At 37.1% G+C, this 23,499-nt stretch overlaps 1 protein-coding gene across 2 annotated transcripts in view; it reads right to left on the bottom strand.

The window, feature by feature from the left end:
- Positions 1-23,499, bottom strand: part of SKAP2 (src kinase associated phosphoprotein 2) — a 120,201-nt gene that overhangs the window by 47,534 nt on the left and 49,168 nt on the right. For both annotated transcript variants that reach the window (XM_062622763.1, XM_062622764.1), the window contains one exon: positions 592-669. In XM_062622763.1, coding sequence (XP_062478747.1) covers positions 592-669 — 78 coding nt within the window. The remainder of the gene's footprint in view (positions 1-591; positions 670-23,499) is intronic.

Below are 23,499 nucleotides of genomic sequence, written 5' to 3'. Positions count from 1 at the left end.
TGTATGGCACTGAGAAGGAAATTCAAAATAAAAACTGGTGATAAGAAAACAAATGGGAATTTGAAATCATATAAAGAGAGAAGCCATGTGTAACATTAAATATAAGGAAATAATTATCAACTTCCTAAATATTTCCTACAGTTATCGCAGCATTAAGTGGGTATTAAAGTGACAATATAAGATTTATTGAATCAAGGTAAATATTGATTGAACCAAAGCTGAGATCAATATTTGCCCTCTTGAAGGAAAATAAATCTTGATGCTCACTGAAACATGAAGTCAACATACGGTACTTTTACATATATTCTTAATTTTTTCTTCAAAAATATCTGTAAGTCTCTGAATTGTGGCTGACAGTGGACTTGAACAGCAGGATTTTGTTAGTCAATAAAGAAATAATATTTTCTTTTAATACTACAGGAGTAAATATGTGCTCTGCTTCTTTTGCATAATAATGCTTCAACATTTCAGCCTCTATTTCATTTTAACACTCCTGTATGAAGTTATTTGTGTGTATAACGTCAAATACTGACACACAGACTTCACAGATAGAAAATATACACTACTTTTGACAAAGACAGTTGAACTTACCCTTTCTGCGTTTTTCCAGGTATCCAGCCTTCAGAACAAACTGAAGATCCTGAGCTGCAATAAGAGGAAACTGATGCCCTGAAAAAAAACAAATTCTGTAAAGCACCACTTTTTAAGAAAAATGCTATAGTAGCATTAATAAACTTACAGATTTTACACTCTCAATTTGCAGGAGCTACTGGAAAAAAGCATTCTAGTAACTATTATGTCAGATTATTTTAAATACAAAACCCCTATAACGATAAATGTCGGAGCTGTTGCTGCTGTCCTCACCACTTCAGTAAGGAAAAATATAGTTGCGTAGCAGGCTCTGCAAGTGTCAGAAGGGAAAATAAGTAATTAAACAAGCTATGGCAACTTAGAAAACATTAGTTTGTGATTTGAACATGGTCTGTAAAGCAGCAAGTTGGATGATCAAAGCAGTAAGTTCTCAAATGTGCAAACAAAACCAAGTATCACAATTCAACACAATTAAAACAGGAATGTGGTTTTCACAATGCCAGCTTCATAGAAAAACATCTCAAAACAACACACAAGGTGAGGATTCCCTATTACACCATCTACAAGAAAAAGGAAAACAGACCAAGAGAACATAAAAGGCAATGCCTGCTGTCGACAGACCATGTCTGATTTGCAATATGACGCAAATGTATTGCCTATGGGATCTATAGGGTGATGCTGGATAGACCAAAAACATGGCATAGAACTCTACAAAATTGTTGACCTACAGATACCAGTTTTAGATTTTGTAGACCATAGCTGCATCTGCAAAACAGTGAGTATGTTCCACTGTATTTTTTTGTTCTTCTCAACTGCTAATTCATAGCTAGAAGCATGAGACTGACCAGTCGACCCTGCCTCAACTTAGAACAGAAATTTACATAAGAATTGTCTTCTGTCCTGCATTCTTCCCCTCCTACAAGAGAAATATGATTTAAATGGAGCTCCTAGTATTAAGAACAGCAATATGTTAGATAATTATCATGTAATAATTAGCATGTATATAATCATCATACTGTTTACCATAAGTGAAAAAGCAGAACAAAAAAAAGGTATCCTTCTGCTGCTGTTTTTTTAAAGTGCATGTGAATATAAGAGTGAAGTTCCTACTACTTATTATCATCAAATATTCATAAGACTCACTGTAGGTAGGTGGCAAGTTTACGGGTAATCTCATGTAATCTCATTAAGTTCTACCAATATAAACATACAAAAAAGAACTGATAGCAGTAGACAACCCCTGAGCTAAAAAAAAAAAAAAAAAAGAAAAAAAAGGAAAACATCTAACCACTTTAAACTATGCAGTGTGGGTTAAAAATCAATTGTCTGACTTTGAACCAAGAACACTGCCTCTGGAATGTGGTGCCATCTTCCTGGATTTTTAGGTTGTCCCATAAAACAGATTTTTTTCCACAAATGAGTAGGTTTATGGTGGCCTTATTTAAACACAGATGTGACTGAAAAGACAAGAAAAAGAGACAGGAACACGCAGAGAACGTTATTTTTTGAAGTATGAAAATACTAAAAATAATACAACTGGCTATTTAGGCAACAAAAGATTCTGCCATAAGGCAGTAGATAGAAATTTATACACATTGATATTTCCACTGAATTTTTAATTTAATATTCCTTTTAAAGATTAGATGTACGCTAGCTATCATTTCATCTTCTATAGAATTCTTACTACTGTGTTAAAAATAGAAGAGTTACTGGCCCCGTGTACATGTATAATAAAATGATGCAGCTGTCTCCTCCTTGATAATATGCAATCACTGCACAACATTAAATGAGAATTAAATGCAAAGACACTCACTAGCTGGTACATGTAAAGTTTAATAGTTACTTAAAAAGATGATCTAATGATGCCATTATGAATGGGGGAGGTGAAGAGTTTTACAAATATACAGTGTGCTGCTTTATATTGGTCATTGGGAGGCATCAGTGTGCAACGCTTACAGCTTTGCCTCATCTAGTAGAGCTCATTTTAGAACACTGCATACCCACAGATATGGAAGACATAAAACCTAATTAAACAAACAAAAACAGGTCGCTCTTAATTTTTTTTTAACTTAAGAATTCCAAGCACTAAGGATCTAAGCTTAAACATTCCTGTTTGTGTCAGTTTGGGTTTTGATGAGAAAGCTTGGCAAGTGATCATTTAGTGAACAGTCAAGTCAAACGAGACATACAACCCCAGAGAAGGTAGGCAGAAGCTCATCCAAACTGACTGCTTCAGGAAGTCAAAACTTCACTTCCAGTTTTGCTACTTCTTCTGAGATAAGTCAGGATAAATTTGACAATGCCTCTTTCTGAAGCTACATTTATCTCGCATAGGGCACTGAAAGCTTCTGAGGAAAACCTGCATGAAAAATGACAGACTTCCACAGTTCTGGTGACAGTGCAGAAAGAAGCCCTCCTCACACCCTCAACCCATAGAGCACCCAGATCCTTTTTCTGTTCCTTAAAGCAACTGAGGCAGTAACTCCATTGAACAAGCAGCAGCAGCTGGTCAGCCCCTCTGCCACTCACAATCTCTAAGTAGCTGAAGCAGAAACAGATCCCATGCATATTATCATCCTTCTGTCAGAGAAACGTGGGAACTAAAAAATATGATGGAACTTTAGCAGAAGGGCAGGAGAAATGGACCAAATTGTAATATCCCAAGACACATACGGCTGTACATGACAGAAAAAGCATAAATCTGGGTAAATTCCTTCTTTCATTGCCCTGTATCTCCAGGAGGAAGGAGGGGGAAAGTAAGTAGTATAAAAAGTATAGAGAAAGAACCACTTCCTCTCAGATTCTCATTAACCACAGGTGTTGTGCATATGTGGCTGGAAGAACGCACAAGCATGGATATACTCTTACCCCTGTATTGTAACAAAAACAATGAGAGAAGGAAAGAGAGAATGACATCTTCCTTAACAGCTACTGGTTAGAGTCAGCATGGAAGACTCCTAAACTCTGTCACCTTTCTATGTTTCTTCCAGTTTTTTCACTTCTTTACTCCCTCATCCACATGTCAAACAAGATTTAGAGCAAACTGCAATCCCTAGCTGTGGGAACTCCTAACTGAAAGTTTGGAACTTGATTAGCAGGTTGAGGTTTTGCAGTTGCTTTCAATCAAAATGCTGCTTTCACATTCATGTGAAACAGATCAGGCTTGACACAAATCTCACTTTAAAAAGTATCACTAAAGTAGTGTTTTGCTATAGTAAAGCAGCATTCACTTACATTACACCAGCAGCTGAGATCACAGACTCATTAGCTGACTACTGCGTGGGACTCTGAATAAGACAGCTTCTTCTTCAAAGAATCTACTTAACACAGAGAAAGACTGCCAAGAAAGAAGGCATACTATTTTTTTTAATAAAAAACTGTGAAGCAAATTAAACAACATGCTTCAAAACACATATTCCTTTAGAGTTCAGAGCTCCGAATTCCCAAATATCACACTCCCACCCATGTGCATCCCAGGATGTCTTCATGACCAGGAAAATTTTTCTCTTCCTTCAAGGATCCAGGTGACATGGCCTGAATTTCAGTGCCCTCTAATTTCACTGGAGATAGTCCACTACAAGGAATGAAATGTAAAGATGCAAGGAGCTTGCACCTATTGGTATAACTTTCTTGGGTGTCTCAGTGTTTACTGCTCAGACACTTAAGGTTAAGCTGACTACCAGACCAGCAGAGACCAACAGGTCTTCCTAACAACTTCCTACTACTGTATGGTCTATTTCCAGATGTGTCATGAGCATTTAGAAATAAAGATGTTTAACATAGTCTTTCCTGAGTTCTCCTTTGGTACACTTAAGTTTCTGAAGCCAATTTTAAATACCAAAGAGTAAAGTTGTACTATGGGTGAAGAAGTGCTCTGTGACTTACACTTGTAAACTTGTGAGTTTACAGGTGGAGAAAGGTACAACTGCTCCTGTGAACCCTTCCAGTCCTAATTTCTGCTGCATCATTGCCCTGACAGTGGTGGGCGAGAACAGGATTTAAAAAAGTCTCCATTCCTGAGTTTCTACCTCAGAAATAATTTTTCAACCTGCAAACCAGATCAATACTATCCAATATTTGGGGAGATGATTATCTTGCATCCCCAATATATAAAATAAGGGAGGTCCATCTGCTTAACATTAAAGTTTTTCCTTCTTTCTTGACCACCCACTCGCAGATGAATCTGCCAGAATAATCTCTCTTCTTATCATGGTGGCAATTATTACAATGTACTCCAAACTAAAATCTGCAAGCTTTGCTTCACATGCATATTCCCAGACTGATGTTTACAAAGGCCATGAAAGACCAGATGAAAATATTTATGAGGCCTCAACCTTCAAGTTTTAGAGAAAAGTAAATTATACATATGATACACCAGGCTCTTCCTCTTGGTTCTAGACACTCTTGTGCCAAGTGAGCAGCTGGCAGTTATAACAATGCTATTGCTGCCAGGCTAAAAATTCCTCCAGTGAAAAGAAAGTAAAATGCTCTCACTCAAGCATAAAGCCAGCTATTCTACCATTCATGCTTTGACTTCAGGAAAAAAATACACCTATATGAATGTAGGTGTATTAATGTACAGGTTCCTGTCATGGTTTAAACCAAAAACACGACAATGGGTTTTTTTGTGCACAAACCCCACAAATCAAGTGTATCCCATGACTTCAGAAAGACATTAGATTATAGCCATGGCATGGCTATAGCTTCTGCAAATTGGTAATCAGACAGTCAAAAGGTTGAATTATGCAATTTTGCACCCTACCGCAATTGTGAATTTGGCCCATTACTTACAAACATTTTCATCAGTGTCACTTGACATGAAATTCAATCATTACGCATGGTGGTTTCATTTTTGAAGGACCCAAAGCTGTTAAAATTTCACTCTGCATACAAACTAAATAAAACAAGACCAGGTTGTGTTACTCTGCACTGTATACCAATAAGAATATTTTTTATTTCTTCAATGTGGGCTAAGGGATACATAAAGCAAGAAATAATTAGAGTTCAATGCATTCTAAAGAGGTGCTTAGCATGCTTATGGGAAGTTAAACAGGCGAAGTGGAGATAAGTGTAATTCAGTAACAGCTAAGTGGTTGATTACAGCTTGCTTTCCTAGTAGAGGACCACAGGTTTAACTATTACAATGGTAAGGACTTCTTGCTCAAATAAAAATAATTCACTGTTCTTCAGTCCTTGTAAAAGAAAACTGCCACTACAAAACACATTAATTCGATTATATGGAGAAAACTGATTGCTATTTCTTTATATTCCTTTAACTCAAAATAAAATATACAATCATGATTATGGAAAATTACTTTTTCAGCTTCCTTTCACTGCACTCAAGACCCATTTATTCAAAAGCAGAAACTGAAATCCATTCCTGTTTGAATTATTGCTATTAAAAAACTTTGACACATACTAGAAAACAGAGAGGAAAAATGCTGGCAATATTAAAGTGTATCTTGTAATCTAGTATGAAACTGTATGTTTCTCTAGAAACAAAAAGTTGCTACTCTACGTATCCTTTAAAATATAGAAAATACTGGGAGTCTGTCCTCAGGCTCAGGGCTCTGATGACATCTCTCAAGCTGCAATTGTAAATTGGCAAAGATTTTCTGAAAATATTCGTGCTAAAGTTGAGCAAAGGAGGAGTGACGTTTCTAGCAACAGAAGAAGTATTTTCAGCTCCTTTTCTTCCTTTCCACCCTCTCCTCCCACACACACTCTCAATTTTGTCCCAGAATTTTTCATATCTCTCCATTTCATTTTGATCTGGAAATACAGCATTTACCCATTTTTAATAGCTACTACAGAGGGATTCAATTAACTTTGAATCTGTACATAGCAATACAGTGGGGTCACATCTGTTGCACAAGCACTGTAAATCTAGGCTGAAGAGGAGGTGGTTTACTTTCATATGCATACCTTCTGCCTACATTTATTTATTTTTTTTTCTTATTAAAGAGAAGATTGATGCATACTGAATTTTAAAAAATCCCATTCCTACAGTTTTCTGATTAAGGAAAAGATATCAGTAAGAAGATCTCATAAAATCTCATTAGCTTCATTAACTGTCTTGAACACTTTCACAAAGACTACTTCAGTACTTTGCAAATGTGTAGTCTAATAACTCTGAATTAGCTTAACACGCAAGAATACAAAGGTAATTGTTAAAGAAAATGCATTTCTTTCAAGGGAATAAATACAACTAAAATGTTCAGCTTTTGAAATATTGGTTCACAAAAAAATAGCATTCTGATCTTCAAAGCGCTTGCTCCAAAGACTGCCTAGTCTATGATGTTTTGCACTGGAGCCATCCCCAGCATTCACCATTGTGTTCCCTAACAGTTTACAATAATTATCACAGAATAACTTGCCTTGATATATTCCTCTAGTAAGAGCCAGCAGTGTATTGTACTAAAGAATACTTAAAGCAGTGTCATCTGTTTCTAGTTTTAATTCTTTCTAATTTGGGATATGAAGTTTGGGTTACAAATGCTAATACCACACCCTCAGAGGCCTAAATGCTGAGTATTTCTTCTTGACTCCTCCCTGGGAAAGAGAGCAGTATGAGCATTTCTCCTCCCTTCCTTCCTGTAAGCTCAGGAGAAGGCAGTGGGCCAGGCAGCCTAAGAAACACTGCAACATATTCTGTATAAATATATTTGGTTCTTTAAAGCAGTTAGCATGCTCAAGATCTGTCTTTTTGTCATTTTCATTTAGCCCCTAATTAAATAACCATGTATTTAGATAGGTTAGATTTTAAAAATCTTACATCTATGGCTTCTCAATCCTCATGTCTTTTCTAAGCAAAGTTTCATTCATATTGCATTTGATAAAAGACTTGTTCATTGCTGTTGTTGTTAATAAATTGCGCTAGTCAGTCAGTCAGACTCTATTGACCAGGATCCACACACAGCCTGATGGAATTATCCTGGATCATGCACTCCCCATCCAAATTTAGCTCTGAATTTATAAACCAATATTGTCCTGGCCTTACACATTCTTTTGCTGGCTTTTAAATTCAGTCTAAACACCCATTGTGACATTTTGCATAGCACTTTAACACACATGGCTTCCATCTCTTGATCCAGAATTGATTTTCACATAGGTAATTATTAAAATTTCACAAATGACACCCATAGCACATGGTGAGAAAAAAAAGTAATGTTTTCTGGTGTGAGCATGCATTATCCCCTCAGGGTTATAAAAGGGGCCGTGGCATACTTCACAGGAGAAGTCTTCCCATTTCTTCCGTTACTCAGATTCTGAGGCAAGACAGAAAGAAGATACAGCAACAATGAAATAGTCTCTTGTACAAGGTCTGCTTCTCACAACACTGAAATATAAGGCACAGAAATACAGAAGTTTTACTCAAATTCCTCCAAGGATCACGAAAGTTTAATCAATCATTCCAGAGCAAGACAGAAAGGTTTCAATCACCCAGAGGTCCACACTACCGCTAACAGTAAAGTGTATCAATTGTAGAGATTAACAATACAAATTTTTCTTAGGCAACAAGAAGCTCAGCTTCCTACTTTGCTGTAACAAATCAAGTATGCAGGAAAGCACAGAGATAAAACCAATGCCTCCTGCACTGCACTTCAAACTAGACCATCATGGATCAATTAGAGGTACTGGAAATTCTCATGAAATGATGTAGGCAAGCCAAAATTTCCCAGCATCATCTCACAGACAAGCACACACATCCAATTTTGATTAGAAACCCGAAGTACAGATCCAGAATATCTACACAATAGCTGAACCACAGAAGGTGCTGTTAGCTAATCAGAGAAAATTAAAAGGCCAGGAATAAAGAGTCTACAGCTGGAGCACGACCAGCATGATGTCAAATTGCATATGGATAGCATCTTTAACCACATCATGATTCCTGTATTCCCAGATGACTAATAGGAAGAAAGTCCTAAAGGTTTATCAAACAGCAAGTTAAAAGCTAGTATTTAATATGTCCAGGTGAAAAAAAACAATTTTCAGCTTAATATTTAAACATCTGGAAAATGTAATACTACAATACAATTGTACACTGCAGTTTACTACTATTTTTAAATAGCCACCTGGTGAGCATAAGAATCCCTTGGAAATAACAGCCACATATCACAACATCTTAAGAAAAACTTATGGCAATCAGAACTAAAAGTTTCCTATTGCTTTTCTGATTTTGTCATAATGCTTTTAATTAGTACTTTGAAAGGGTCTAAAATTTTGTCTTTGGGCAACTGACACATTTCATTCAGCAAATGAAATAAGCCTAAATAAAGACTAAGCAATGACAACTGTTTAACTGAACATAAGAAGGACTTAATATGTTTTGGCAGAAAAACTGCCAAATGTCATTCCTTGCAAAGTTAAACAATGAACTTTCAAATTATATTTTAAAATTAGTAGTACATGTTCTTTTAGTTTCAGCATCCTGGTTATGCAAGTATTTGTTACTTAACATTTTGACAGATCCATGAGAACTTAAATCAAATTAACTCTGTGACTCTTACCCAAATTTTGGCCAATACCACACAACTAGATTCTTCACAAATCACAGCTCCATCAAAGAAAAAGCATAAATATTCTTCCTCATAATTTTATCATTTTGTCAAATTTTTGCTTTGTCTCCTCTCTTAAGTAAGCTGTATTGTGTATACCTCTTTCCTGTAATGTTCTGTTTCTAGTTCCAGAAGCTAGTTTAAGCCCTCTTTAAAAATTAAAAAAGCAAACAGTACACTTTGAGAAGTGCCCAATTTAGCTGATCAGGAAAATCATCCAATGTAAATTTCAATCTTTGATAAGGATATTTGAACTTAGGGACATTTTTGACTACTGCTCTCAAAACCAGCGTAGCACACTGGAAATACAGTCAGCAATACCAAAGAAATCCAGGGAAAGAAGGAAATTCCCAGACTACCACAAAATACCAATAAAAAAAAAAACCAAAGTAAATTATATGACGTTTTATGTATGGAAGTCACTTATGCCAAGTGGCAGCCTCTCAGATTAACTGTGTAGTCTGCAAAGTTCCAACTGTTCTGACTCCTGGCCAAAGGCTTGGCCTGCTAAGCTTCTGAAAGGAAACATACATACACACTTTGAGCATTTCAAATGCTCCAACAGCTCATATCCTTGATCAAAAAAAGTTGTTACTGGTTGGAGTTGAAAAAAATCTTTCATCTGTATAGAACAAGAGATTAGAATTTCTACAGTCAGCTAAAAACAGCCTCACATTTTCAAAAGTGGCACTTGCAGATTTCAATGAAGAGATCCACAAAAGCTACAGTTTTCATTTTCCACCTTCTACGTAGTCCTGCAAACACAAAATGGCTTGAATGTTCTGCCCCATTGCCTCATTCTTGATACATTTCTTCCACTACTGATAATGTAAGTAAAAAGCTGTGCTCAGTGATCAGTGAACTATCACACTCAAAGCTCCTCTGCATTCAAAAGCTAATTTGGATTAAGATGGAGGTAGGACTTTACACTGCAGTGTGCATGTAAAGACAAGCCTTTTTAAAATGAAAATGAAAGGGAAAAAATCTCACACGAGCCTTTCAAGTTTTCCTACTGCAGCACACAAAATGCATATCAAATATCATTCAGCATGTAGAAGTTGGAAGTTCTGGTAGAATCAGACTCTTGCAACAATGACACTGCACTTACAAAAATCAATCTATAGAGCAAAACCAGGAGAAAACATGAAGGTAAATACTCAAAAGTGACTAACGGTGTAATTATTTCTAAGTGCTCTGAAAAAGGTAATAAAGAGGTAATAAAAATCAAAAGGTTATATTGTTGGTAAAACACGCTGCCATTTTCAAACCTCCTCTCACAAGGAGGTTGCTACCAAAAAGAGGGAAAATTCTCCTATTTTGCTGTAATTGCATGGGGCCAAACTTAAAAAAAAACAAGTGAAACACTCTAAGAAGCCAGCAGATCACACTACAAAGAGCCAGCAGAATACTCTTGTGTTTCCTGAAAGCTTTCCAGATGTCAATTTCAGTGATCATTCACCTTGGAATACTGAGAATTACATGAAGAATCATTTTCCAGTATCAACTTCAAGTTTCCTGAATGACCGCATTAATATTTTCATTCCATTTTAAGTCTCCAGAAGAAATCATACTTGAAGATGCAAGTAACAAGCACTCTGGCAGAAGCTGTTTTGCTCTGCTCCAATTGTCCCGTTAAGTCCCATTTTGTTACATCTTGTTGCTCAAAATGTCTACTTTAAGTTTTCAGTGGCCTAAGTGATACCAAGCTACAGAATGTATTTCCTGTTTCCACAAGATTTATCTTTCTCAGATGACTGTACGCAGTTTTCACTGGTTTTATCAAGGAGGAGTAGGAATATTTCAAATAATATTTTTATTTGAAGTTAGTAGCAATTACTTTTATTTGGGTACCATCTATGGGATAGAAATCCAAAAGTGAAAAAAGATCATTTATATTGCCTTGCTAAATGACAGCTTGTCTTTTCTTATGGTAAACACATACAGGTTTCTATATCTTCAGCATCTACCATGGGAAATCCCAAAGCATTAAGGGACTGGAAGTTTAAAAATCACAGTTATCAGCATATTCTGCAATAGAAGACACAATTTGGGAAAAGAGGATCAAGAGAAGAGCTGTGATTGAGTTTCATGATCATCCATATAAGAGGAAGAAGATGAAACACTGAGAAAATGGGCATTTTTAAAAACTTAAAACTTTCACAATGAGGAAGTAGCTGAATAAACATCAGCAGGATTATTTCCAAACTCATTGAGCTCTCATCTTGTGTCCCATGATTCTCACAACACACCTGAATTTTCCTTAAGCCTACCTCTGCACATAAAAAATGTGCATTAAGGATTAGAAGGCCAAATCGCCTGGTGAATGTACCACTGTTGGAACTTGAACCACTTGTAACATTAAAGGTGTATGAACTAACTGAACCTGCTAAAGGAGTAGTACTGCTTGGTCTGTGGACAGTATTTGATAGTTTTATGGTCTGTGGACATAAGTGGGACAGGATCTGTGAGAAGCATAATAATCTTTATCAGATAGCAGCACTGGAAGAAAAACAGACAAGCCATTAGACAGGCATAAGAGCTCATTTATACAAAAATTCCTTGGTTATTTGCATTTTATAGCAAATGGTTAACACACATACACTTCTCTACAATCCCGGCTTAATGAAACTGCAAACTTTTATTCTTAAAGCATATACAGTATTTTCTTCTAATTTAAAATGTGTTGATTCAGCTCTCTTTAAAAGTGAACAAAAATAATAATTGTGTCAAAGCTATAAACTGGTATTGCCAGATTTCAACAGAGCAAATTTTAAAGCTGATCTATGAACAACAAATAAAGAAAATAGGAATTTTAATGGAAATGCTGATACAAACTTAACTATGACAATGCTAACAGCGCTGCTATAATGTATCCGTCAGTTTCTGTAATGCCTATGACAATCCCATTAATATGAATGATGTACACTTCACATAGCATGCTATATAGCAACTGCACAACTTATATCATCTTCATTCCAAGTAACAAATCAGTAATCAATATTTGTAAAAGCAGACTAATCCTTTGCAAAAATCACTGGTTTAGTGATTGAAGAGTTTGCTCAATTTACACAGCTAATCCCTCTTCATCTGCTTGAGCCCTCTATTTATTCCAACCACTTACAGTGGTAGCAATAGCAGATTAATACATCCCCTCATGCTAAACATGTCTTGACAATTAACCCAGCATACTGCTGTCAGGATAAGCTTTACAAACACTGAGCTTTTCTTACCAAGCCTGAAGGCAACATTTAGAAATCAAAAGTTTACAAATAGTCTCAGAAAGATCCCCTCACACATATTATCACTTTTCCATTTAATTATTTCTTGGAGGGAGCATCTACTGTCATATTTTATGGCCCCAAAAGGTACCCTCCTGACCTTTTTTTTTATTAACAAGGTTAAAAAGCATTATAATGATGAATTCACGCAAACATTTTTTTGTGCAAGAAATTTCTATAGAAACAGGAAAAACAATGAAGAATGTGTTGTAACATATTGTTAAGTGAAAAAATGAGATGGCCATCTGTGTAAATACAAATAAATTATCATTCTTTATTCGAAGAGTTGAGCTGAAGCAGTAGCACTAAATTAAGATTACACAAAAAGAAAAAAGGTCAAAGTCCATAATGAGAAAGGAAAAAACAATAATGTTTAATTATAACACAGACAAAAATATTTAGTTAAATGTACATACACCTCTGTAGCTCTGAACTGAATTTTACAATAAAGATTGGTCTAGTCCTTCACGATTTTTCTCCATTTGGGGATTGTTACCCCTACAAAAGACAAATATTAATGAAAGCACTGTTTTCTAAACAACCTTAAAGAATTAATGTAGATAGTACTCCTAGATACACACTAAATTCATACTAATTGTTCAGATCTACGAAGCTATTTGTGCTTAACTTGCCATTGCATACAACACGAAAAGTTAAATTCTGCAACTAAACTGACGAAGTAGTAAATCTGAACATATTTTTAAAGGTAAAAATCTAAGAAGGACAAATAAAGTAGAAACCCTTAAAAAGTTAATCTGCATGATCAATCATGTCATAGTTCTTATTGTTCTTGGTAATGTCAGAGAAACACGACACCATATTATCTGGACAGGCCAAAATAATTTTTATGTCCTCATAGAATTAAATGTCAGTGTTACAATAGTACAATCACTTGAGTTCTCATAACAACAGTTCACAAGCATAACAGCATAAGAAAAAAAAAATTAAAAAAAAAAAACAAAAAAAAAAAACACCCCAGATGGGGGTGGGTTGGTTGGTTTGTTCAAAAAGAGAAAACAAGCATTAGGAGAGAAATCAGAGAAGCTGATGCTCAGAACAGAAACTGAAACATGCTGCCTTGGCCAATACATTAACTACCTGGCTAAATTAATCCTGAATTATCCAGCTAGCTCTAGAGATGCAACCTAGATTCAGGAATGCACTTAAACACAGCTGGCAGAGAACAGAACACTGACTTAGTCATCAGGTATACTCAAAGCATACATCACAAACTTGATGTGCTTGATTTATAATTTGAAATAGATCCAACAAAGGGAAAAGAAAACCCACAAAACTACAGTTGGAGCACTAACTTGAAGGGGCAGTGATGAACCTCAACACTGAAGGCCATTAGACCAAAGACCGACAGATGAATTTTTAGATTAAAAAAATAAAATCTCGTTAAGCAGACTGACAACCCAAAAATCAGCACTAACCTGAAGCTAGTTGTGGTGACACAGACTCAGGGGAGAAATACTGAACTTCACATCTGTGCCATTTCTGCTGTCCTTTCCAGGTTGATCAGAAGAGATGTAGGGCAGTTATTTTCCTACAACACAGTCCAGTGTGTTGTCTCTGCAAGTACTGAAAGTGTTCTAGCCAATCAGAAACTCAAATTCAGAGTAGAAATAATTTTCTGGAACTAAAACTCTAGATTTTCCCTTGAGTCAAGTCATCAAAAAGGGATGAAACCCAAACATTACTGGTTAAAAAGCATACCAGAATTTAAGCCTATTAGGAAAAAAAGGCATTTGGCAGCTATGTGAAGCATTATAAATTGCATAGTGGCTCAGATTTATTAATCTTTCTTCTGTTATTCAGATGTTCATAAATCGAAGCTCACAGCACTGGAAGCTGTTGCATAAATATTTTTTTTTTTAAAGATTTCTGTAATACAGAATATGATCTAGCTTGGCAATTTTAAACCTCTGGCAAAACTCTCACAGGGGACTTCAGCAAAGCAACAATGTTACACCTCAAATCATAGAATCATAGAATAGTTAGGGTTGGAAAGGACCTTAAGATCATCAAGTTCCAACCCCCCTGCGATGGGCAGGGACACCTCACACTAAACCGTGTCACCCAAGGCGTCATCCAACCTGGCCTTGAACACTGCCAGGGATGGAGCATTCACAGTTTCCCTGGGCAACCTATTCCAGTGCCTCACCACCCTTACAGTAAAGAATTTCTTCCTTATATCCAATCTAAACTTCCCCTGTTTAAGTTTTAACCCATTACCCCTTCAATGTAGCTTCAATATTTAGCTGGACTGTGGGAAAAGTGTCTAAACATCTCTAATTTGCAATACTCCAAGCAATCAACAAAAAGAGCAAGCATGACAAAGACACCCATTACACTGATGTGAACGTGATGAGTATCCTAGACATTGCCTATTTGATCAAATAAGAGGGTTTCATTTTACCCTACTGACAATTTTACTAGTTGATTGGTTGAGTAAGCCTAACTGTACTTAATCTTGACTGACCAGTGGATGGAAGTTGAAACCACCACTCAGAGGGTTTTCCTGAAAGCTTCCAGCAACATAGCTAAAACCCACAGAGTTTATTTAGCAACCCATTATGACTTTTTAAAAAGATGTTACATGGTACTTGAGTGCTCAGTCTTTTAAGGTTTAATTTGATATCCTTCTCTACTCTTACACATTCTCCTATGAACCATTCTGTTTTAGCAACTAGCAGCAGACGCTGCTAATTTGATCTCTAAATGGCACGAGTGCCAAAAAGAACAAATGAGTAAACAAATGCCACTGAGAAAGTCTGCAGCTGCAGCAAAATCTTAAAATATATTAGATTTCCATGAACTCTGTCCCACTGCCATTCATTGAAATTCAGTCAGGAAGACTTCTGGGGAGCCACACTAACAGTTGGCATCACCAGTGAAAGACAAAGCAAGGCCAGACTTCTGATCTGCAGCACCCCAAAGTGCCAACAAATGGCACACTGCTTTTGCCTCCACATCCACAGTGAAGGGCTGAATGAATATCAGGATAGCCAATGGGTTGCAAGTCTCTGCAAGGCTCAGCCAAGCAGCCACTGCTTGTGCTTAAGGCCAGGCTGTGAAAATGGGCGAAGGAGGAAAACAGCTGGAGCGATCTGACTGTAGGTGTTGGAGCAATGGCAAGACTGAGAGGGCAGAATGCTAAAATCCTGAGGCAATTTCTGTGAAGGCAGCAACAACCACAAAATATTTCCTTAGGTACCTGTTAACCCTTTAATGCACACTGATCATGTGGACTCCTCTGGTACCCTGTAGTTGCAGCAGTGGCCATTGCAGAATGAAAACTGAGGCATTATAGGGTTATAATTGGTTTAACAAGACCTTTTCACAGCTGACAGGTAATTAAGTTTTCAGTTCAGTTCTAAAATATTTACTCTGACTCTCTAACTGCATATAAAGACATATCTCTTGAGCACATCACAATGCTAGTTACAACTAGTAATGCCCCATTTAGGACTTCTGAGCGACCTTCATAAAGCTGATATGGAAGATGCATCAATGATTATGGTTTTTCATCTAACTAAAGACATCAAAGTGTTCTGAGCAATACGCATTCTCCCCAACAATAATGTAGCATGGTGTATTTTTACCCACATTTTGAAATACAGCTTTATAAATTGTATATATTTTAACCAGTCAGTGTAATTCAATTCCCCTTGTTCAGTATGTCATTTCATCAGCATAAAGGATGCAGAAACTACTTTGGTTTTAGACATCCTAACAAAAATAAACATTCACATATGATGACTAATCCATTACATGTTCTCTACACGGTTTCCTATCATGCAGAAATAGGAGTGAAAAGATGCAATTCAGGGGAAATTTTGTGTTGAGAATGATCAGTTGATTAGGTACAGGGCAGAAAAATATACATAGAGGTTGTCAACACTACTGTCACGTACAGAAAGGAAAATTAAGAGTCATTTGTTGTTCTCAGCTGGAGAGGTCACTAATGTTATCTTGCACATGATGATTTGATGCACTACGTATGATTAATGCTTGTTTAAAGGACACCACCAAGGTCTCTAGGTCAGACAATGACCTTCCTTTTTTTTTTGTCCAGGTATCTATAAGCAGTATATTAATAATTCTGTAAGCACTTTCCTCCCCCTTGAAAACATTTTAATACTATCTGCTACTATTAAAACAAGAAGTCCAACAGTAGAAGGTTGCAAAACAGCAGGAAAAAAAAATCCATTAAGGAAGCAAATGCTTCAGAACTTACTTCAGATTTAAAAATGTAACCATGTGGTTATATTTTTACCTTTATGGCTGTACTCCAAATGTTTAACAACAGATTTCTATATTGTCCATGTATTCTTCTGCTTTTCCACAGGGTAGCAGTGTGCTTCAGAAGACGACCACCACTGTGGGAATATGAATGAGTACACAAAATCCCTGCAGAAAGCAGCTGTTCCCTCTTGTACATATGCAAATGTAAGAATGCTAAATAATGAGGGCAGCTTTATTTCACAAAGGCAGTGAAGAACAGAGCCAAAGTGGACTACAACAACGTTTTTGTAGGAAGCGGTGAACTGAAGTCTACAAAAATAGAAAAAAAAGGATATGAATTCTTAATTTTGTCAGTCATGAGAATGATGCTTATGAGGAAAATACTGACTTTTTTTTGCAAAATTAATCCTCAAAATTTTTAAAACCCTAAAGACAAAGATGCATCTTTTCTAAGACACTAAGTTTATTCAAAAAAATTATCACATAATTAAGACAGAAGTCTGGACATTCTCCTCCCACCCCCCCACCCCCAATACTATCATTCTTATGTGTGACCTTGGACATGTCATTGAATCTAACTCAGTTTTCCTGTCCATAAAATGGAGATAATACCTCTGCCCAGGGCTACTGGGAAGCTAAATTCATCGTCCATAAACGTGATTTGAAATAGCAAGGTGAAAGGGTTTTATCAGTGTTACGTACTGCTGCATTTTTCATTGCTTTTAATAAGCCTAATGAAACCATGTAAATTTTGAATGACAACATTAAGGAGATTTTCAGGCCAGCTCTTGCTAGAAGTAAAAGGCATTACAGATTTCTTGAGATGACCCCGATTTGAGCTGTGACAACTAATGGCTGAGTCAGAACATTGCTATGTGAAATACTGTGAAGAGTCTTCCAGATGTCAGTTGTTCTAACAGGGAACCGTTTATTCAATACTGAAGAGAGCAGTCACATCAGTGATAGAGTAGGAAGAAGAAATGCTAGAAAAGAAGGAATGTTTCACATTTGCTGGTTGGTGAAGCAACAGCTTGTGGCTGGCATTCACTAGTGAAGTTTTACACAAACCGTGCTTCTCACACCAGCATGTGCACAACGACAACAACTCATTTATCAAATCAAAATTATACAAGCCAAAGACTGCAGTTCTCCATCCTAATCAGCTACAATCGCTTACCATAAAAAGCTGCCCACGTAACTCCAGGGTGTTGGGGTTTTTTTTGATAAAAATACACACACCTTGAATTCATAATCCATAAAGAAAGCCCTTCAACAATGTCTTTTGCAATGATACTGAGTGTCACAGCTCTCACATGACACGTGTTTAGGATCACTACAACTGCTGCGCTTTTGAACAAACATAAATTGATCTCAGCTTTTAACCTGCATAACTGAGCAGCATGAAGTTACAAATAAGAGTGGTTTACTTTGCATGCTCTTCCCGACATGGTCTACAATTAAATGTTACACACTTTTTAACAGAGAAATCTGGACCAAAACAAATTACCTACTACCCTCAAGTGACATCTACAGAGAACATCCATGTTACTGAACAAGTCTGTGGGCAACACAAAACTAAATTTTACAATTCAGAATCTTTTGCATTATATTTTTAGAGGATTATTCAACAAAATAACTTTGAAGAAAATAAAATATATATTTCTAGTGACATTGAGCTCCCTGCTTGCGCTGATCATTAGTAGAGTTGGCAGGTCTGCTACTCTGGGAAGCGGGAAACTTTTTTGCCATCACCTACCACCTCACTACTTTTAGTGCTAAACTATGAGACTTCTGTACATATATCAGACTAAGCTACCAGGCGCCCTAAACCCCCAATGTAATAGCACTACACTTGCACAGAATCAGCTCTACATCACACATACAATAAGGGCACATATTTCACACTTGCTGCCTGTGCCCAGTAAACTGAATACAGGACATATCTATTTGAAGGCCTGCTTTCATGATCAAGCACCCCAACAGACACAAGAACACTAGACTGCTGAAGCATTAAAAACCACAACACAAAAAAAGCAGACTTTTTCCCCAAAAGAATATCTTGAGAATGGCAGAATGCACTTGGTTCTTCTAAATACTGCACAAATTTTTTTGTGTTTCTGCGGCTAGCTTTCTAAGACAACTTATTCAAAGTTTTTACCTCATCTGGGAATGAAACATGTGTAAGTGTTATAACAAGATGCCAAGAAGTCTTTTCTTCTCCCCTCCCTCTTGAGACATGAGAGAATTTCTGATCCCAGACGGCACTAAGAAGGGCCAGAAACTTCTGGGGCTTTCCTTAGTCCGCCTGACTTCCAGCACCCTTTTCTCCTCATTTCCTAATCATGTTCTAACCTTCGAGGTGGGAAACAGCAGTAAGCTGCAATGGTAAGTTGTGAGAACCGATATGAGGCACAGGAAACGGTCTTCATACCCAAAGCTAGGATCTGGGCCTGGCAGTGCTATAAACCAGTATACATTGACTACTAAAAGTATCATCAAGCGTAGCAGTGGTGTATGAGAGAGACAGATCTCTGCCTATCAGAGGTGAAGGAAAGCACATAAAACAAAAGTATGAAATTCAGGAAACTAGTTTTTGCCATAATACTTATGGCATAAATACAATTTCACAGAGGAATTGTATATTCCAATCTTAAATCCAAATGGTTAGCGTGTAGCCTTACAGCTGGAAGGTATTTCCTTTTTAAGCAACAGCTTCAAAGCCACCAAGCCTGGGTAACTCTGGTTAGACCATTTCATTGTCCACAACCACACCTGAATATCAATCAACAACACATTACGATTGGGCTTTTCAGACTCGTCCTCTCTCTCACCATAAGTGAGAATGTGAAGTTTATTTTTGACAGGTATTTCCCCTCTAAGGAAAATGCAATAAACTTCTTGCACAGAAGGTGGAAGAAAAATTTTGCAGGAAACCACCTTTCCCACCCCACTTCTTTCTATTCCAGCCGTTCGCTTTGACACTGGTGCCTATCTCTGGAAAGACCCTTTCTCAGAGCATAATTTTCCAGGCTTTTTTCCACTTTAAAACTCCCATCATTTCTCCTTCTTATCTCCTCTTTCTCCGTATTTTCAGTTCCAGCTCCTCAAGATCCTGCTCTATTTAATGGCTTCCTCCATTTACGAAGGACTGACCTCCCTGCATTACCCACATCACATGCTGCATCCATTTTACTCACTGGCACCTCTCCACATCAGGGAGATTCTTAGCCAAGTGATAGCTCTATTCCTACATATCCCACCCTCCTGCCACAGTCCTCATAACGGGGTGAGCGTGCCACCTCCACTGGGCACAGGTCCTGTTGCCAGCTAGACTCACAGAAATAGAATCCCCAAGCCATCAGCTCAGGAGGGCTGAGGCAAAGGGGGTGCACAGGTGTCAGGGACTGAGCTGTAAGACAGGTCAGCTGTTTTGGGGGGAGCCACATCCATCCTGTCAATCAGGAATTGCCTCTCCTCTAGGTTACGACATTCCAGGGAATGAGGTAAATGTGAAGACATTTTTTGGCTTCATCCCCTCCTTTCAGTGCTCTCTCTGATCAGCTTTGAACATCTCATTAGAAAGTATCCTATTACTTTTCTATTTATAATATCCCTTTCTCCATTGTGGCCCCAGTCTTCAGTATTATACTCTACCACAGGTACAGTCTGCTAGCATTACAAATTTAAGAAATGCTTTGGGTCCCAAAGCATATCAGCAACTAAAAACAACCAGCCCTCTTACCCCAGCAGGAGCCAGTGCAAGAGGCACTGCATGCCAACCAAATGGAAAAAAATATAAATAAATAAATCAGAAAACCAGGATGAGAGCGACCTCAAAGAAATCTTTTCCTTCACACACCCACTCTTATTCCCACATCAGGGCTGAATTTACCTAAAATAAACATCTGGCACACGTGTGATAAGTGCTTCATGGACAGCAGAGCTATCGGTGCAGAAGTAATAAACTACTGAGTATGTTACGGTAAACTTATCAGCTACCCTACTGCAACTCTGAATCAAAACTCAAACACACCTGCATTAGCACCCAAATGCCAGAAAAACATAAGCTCTACCCTCAAAAGCCGTAACTCCAAGGCTGTGCACCTACCATGCCCATATTCCTTGGCCCCACTTCTCAGAATGGCTATTTAGCCCAGGGGGTTTGCTGTGACGATAGCACTCTACTATTTCCCATTCCAAGACTAATACTATAAGCACTGCTGTTACAAGCAGCTTCGGCACCATGCTGGATTGTAAACCCCTGCCTTCTTTATTAGCAAAGAACCTACTGCAACGGGACCCTATTTTTGTTTGCAACCTTTAAACTTTTGAGGAATGACAATGGTAAAAATAAGAAGCAGCATACATGACAGAGCTTGTATCAGCAGATTTGGAAAGCTCCATACAGAACAGACTTTCCTTTGAACATATATTCTCTTGGCACAGCTATCCTCAAAACCCTTGGGACAAACAGTGATACATATTTCATAACTAAGAGGCCTTCAGACAGCTATAACCAACTTCCACATTTATTTATTCTAATATCATCTGCTGTGTTCATAGCATATATTTTATCAGTGTGCCTCTATAAAACAGTCTACCACACAAAAGCTTAGCTGAAACACAGAGCAAAAGCCATTGCAACAAATGTAATTAGTACTGTAGCAGTACCATATGTACTAACTGTACTTCACTGTGAAAGCTTACACTGATCACTGCAACATAAAAATGTCCATTAAAATAATGCTAACTGTATTTATTAGTACTGTATTCCATAAGATGTTAACTGCAGTAATTGCCTATGCTCTGTTAACACAAACCCAGGACATACCCAATTTTACAGAAATTCTCACCATGCAGTACTGTCCAAATCCAAGGGGAAAGTTTAAAAATAGAATTTCAGTCTATTTAAGACGCAGACACTCATAATAGCAAACATATCCCCCAAATGCAAGAGCGGGTAAAAGTCTGATGCACAAATACCATTACAAGCTTTTTCCTCTACTTTCTCCCAAGACAAGAGATTTTTAATAGCAAAGTAATTATTAAAAAAAGTTTGGGGTTTTGGGGTTTTTTTTTACTATTTGGAGTTAAATTCAGATCAATACAGAATCAGGCATACACTTCAAACTGAAAATACAGAGCAGACTTCCACAGTTGCAGCTCTCAAATGCACACATCTAACTTACACTGAACTGTTTATTAGCAAAGAAGGCAGATGATGACACAACTATTTGTCTAACAAACTGGGGGACACACTGTCAGTATTTTCTAATGAAACCTTAACTAAATTTATTTAAGTCTTGAAAGACCTGTTAGGTTTTAAAGTACATTTGGGTTAAACATGAGTTCAATATATAATTTCCTATGGGTTTTGGAATCATTAATTTAAAGCTTCATCTTTATGTGCTGTGTATACTGTTCTTTCATTCCAGGAACTGCAGAAAACTGCAAAACCTGAAAAACTTTGCTATTACTTTTAAAAGGTGAATAATCACACTAAGCATGACAAGATGATTACAGTGCTAAGCATGGAATCTGATTTATCTTTTAAAAGATCAGTTTAAATCATCAGAAGCTGCATTTGGTTTTATTGGAGATTCATCATATTGAAAGCTTTTTGAAGAAAACAACAAAAATAGTTTTGTTTTAATGTTAAGAAGGGTCAGACTAATAGACATAAATTATTTTAGTGCCTTAGTGCACCAAACACCTGTGTGCAGCTTTCAGTGAAGTGGCTGAATTATAGGTAGCTTTGGTTTTGAAAAGGCAAAGTTTAATATAAAGATGTAGCTGACTTGTCAGAAATACTTAGCACAATGAAACTTGTGCTTCTGGAAACACAGAGATTTCAATGTTGTTATTAGCCAAAATGTGGACCCAAACTGCAGACTCCTGAATATCATCTCAGCAGTTCCCAGTATCCCCCCAAATATACTGACAGAGATGATATGTCATACAATTGCACCATACATTTTTGGCAACAAAGTCGGTTTCTAGCCTGATGCGTTAATCACATCAATTATGCTGTGATTCTGTAGCACTGTTCAAAGAGGATTTGGGATAATGTATATTTGTGGAATGAACCAGCATACCTGACAAACAGAGACAAAAACCAAATAAATTAGAAATTTAAAAGTAATTACAGATTTAGGTATTAATTTTCAATTAATACTTCAATATTATCTCAACAGCAAATGAACAACTCCCATTAGCATCAGCAGAAGTTAAAACTGGGCAAGGACAGAACATTTTCCTTAAGTCTACATCATTCTCTGACTTAGGTGAGTTTTACGGGGTTCCTTCCCATCTCCTTCTCCAAAGGGCACCATAGGAGAGAAGATGCAGCTTTAGCATTTTGGCTTTACAGACTCAGTTGGAATTGCTGTACTCTTGAATTGCTTTTTCTGTTTTAGACATTTTTGCTGTTTACTTCCCAGCCATACTAGACTTGTGAAGATCTCATCTGGAACCTCCAGCGATTCCCACTCTTTAATCAATCACTGACTTAATCATAGACTTAATGATATACTGAACCATAGTAATCAAACTTGTAATGGAACTCTATCAAGGAAGCAGAGTTTATCCACCAATTTTGTGAAAGCTGCAAGGATCCTTGTTTCAGTAACCTCAGCCAAACTCAGTCAGAACATACTTTTATTCTTTCAGCAATCAGCTTATCTGACTGGAAGAAGCAGAATGCATAGAAACTTTGTTGTTATTCATAAACAGAAACTGAAGTAGGAAAGACATGATTCATTCTAAGCAGAAAAAATGCCTATCCTTAATCAGCTTCTTCTTTAATTTTCATATAGATTTCT

This window comes from Pezoporus occidentalis, unplaced genomic scaffold (assembly GCF_034315485.1).
Source record: "Pezoporus occidentalis ecotype Australia unplaced genomic scaffold, CSIRO_AGI_Poc_V1 ctg246, whole genome shotgun sequence".
NCBI lineage: Eukaryota > Metazoa > Chordata > Aves > Psittaciformes > Psittacidae > Pezoporus > Pezoporus occidentalis.
Note: the sequence above shows the minus strand (reverse complement) of the source record. Positions and strands in the feature narration are given on the sequence as shown.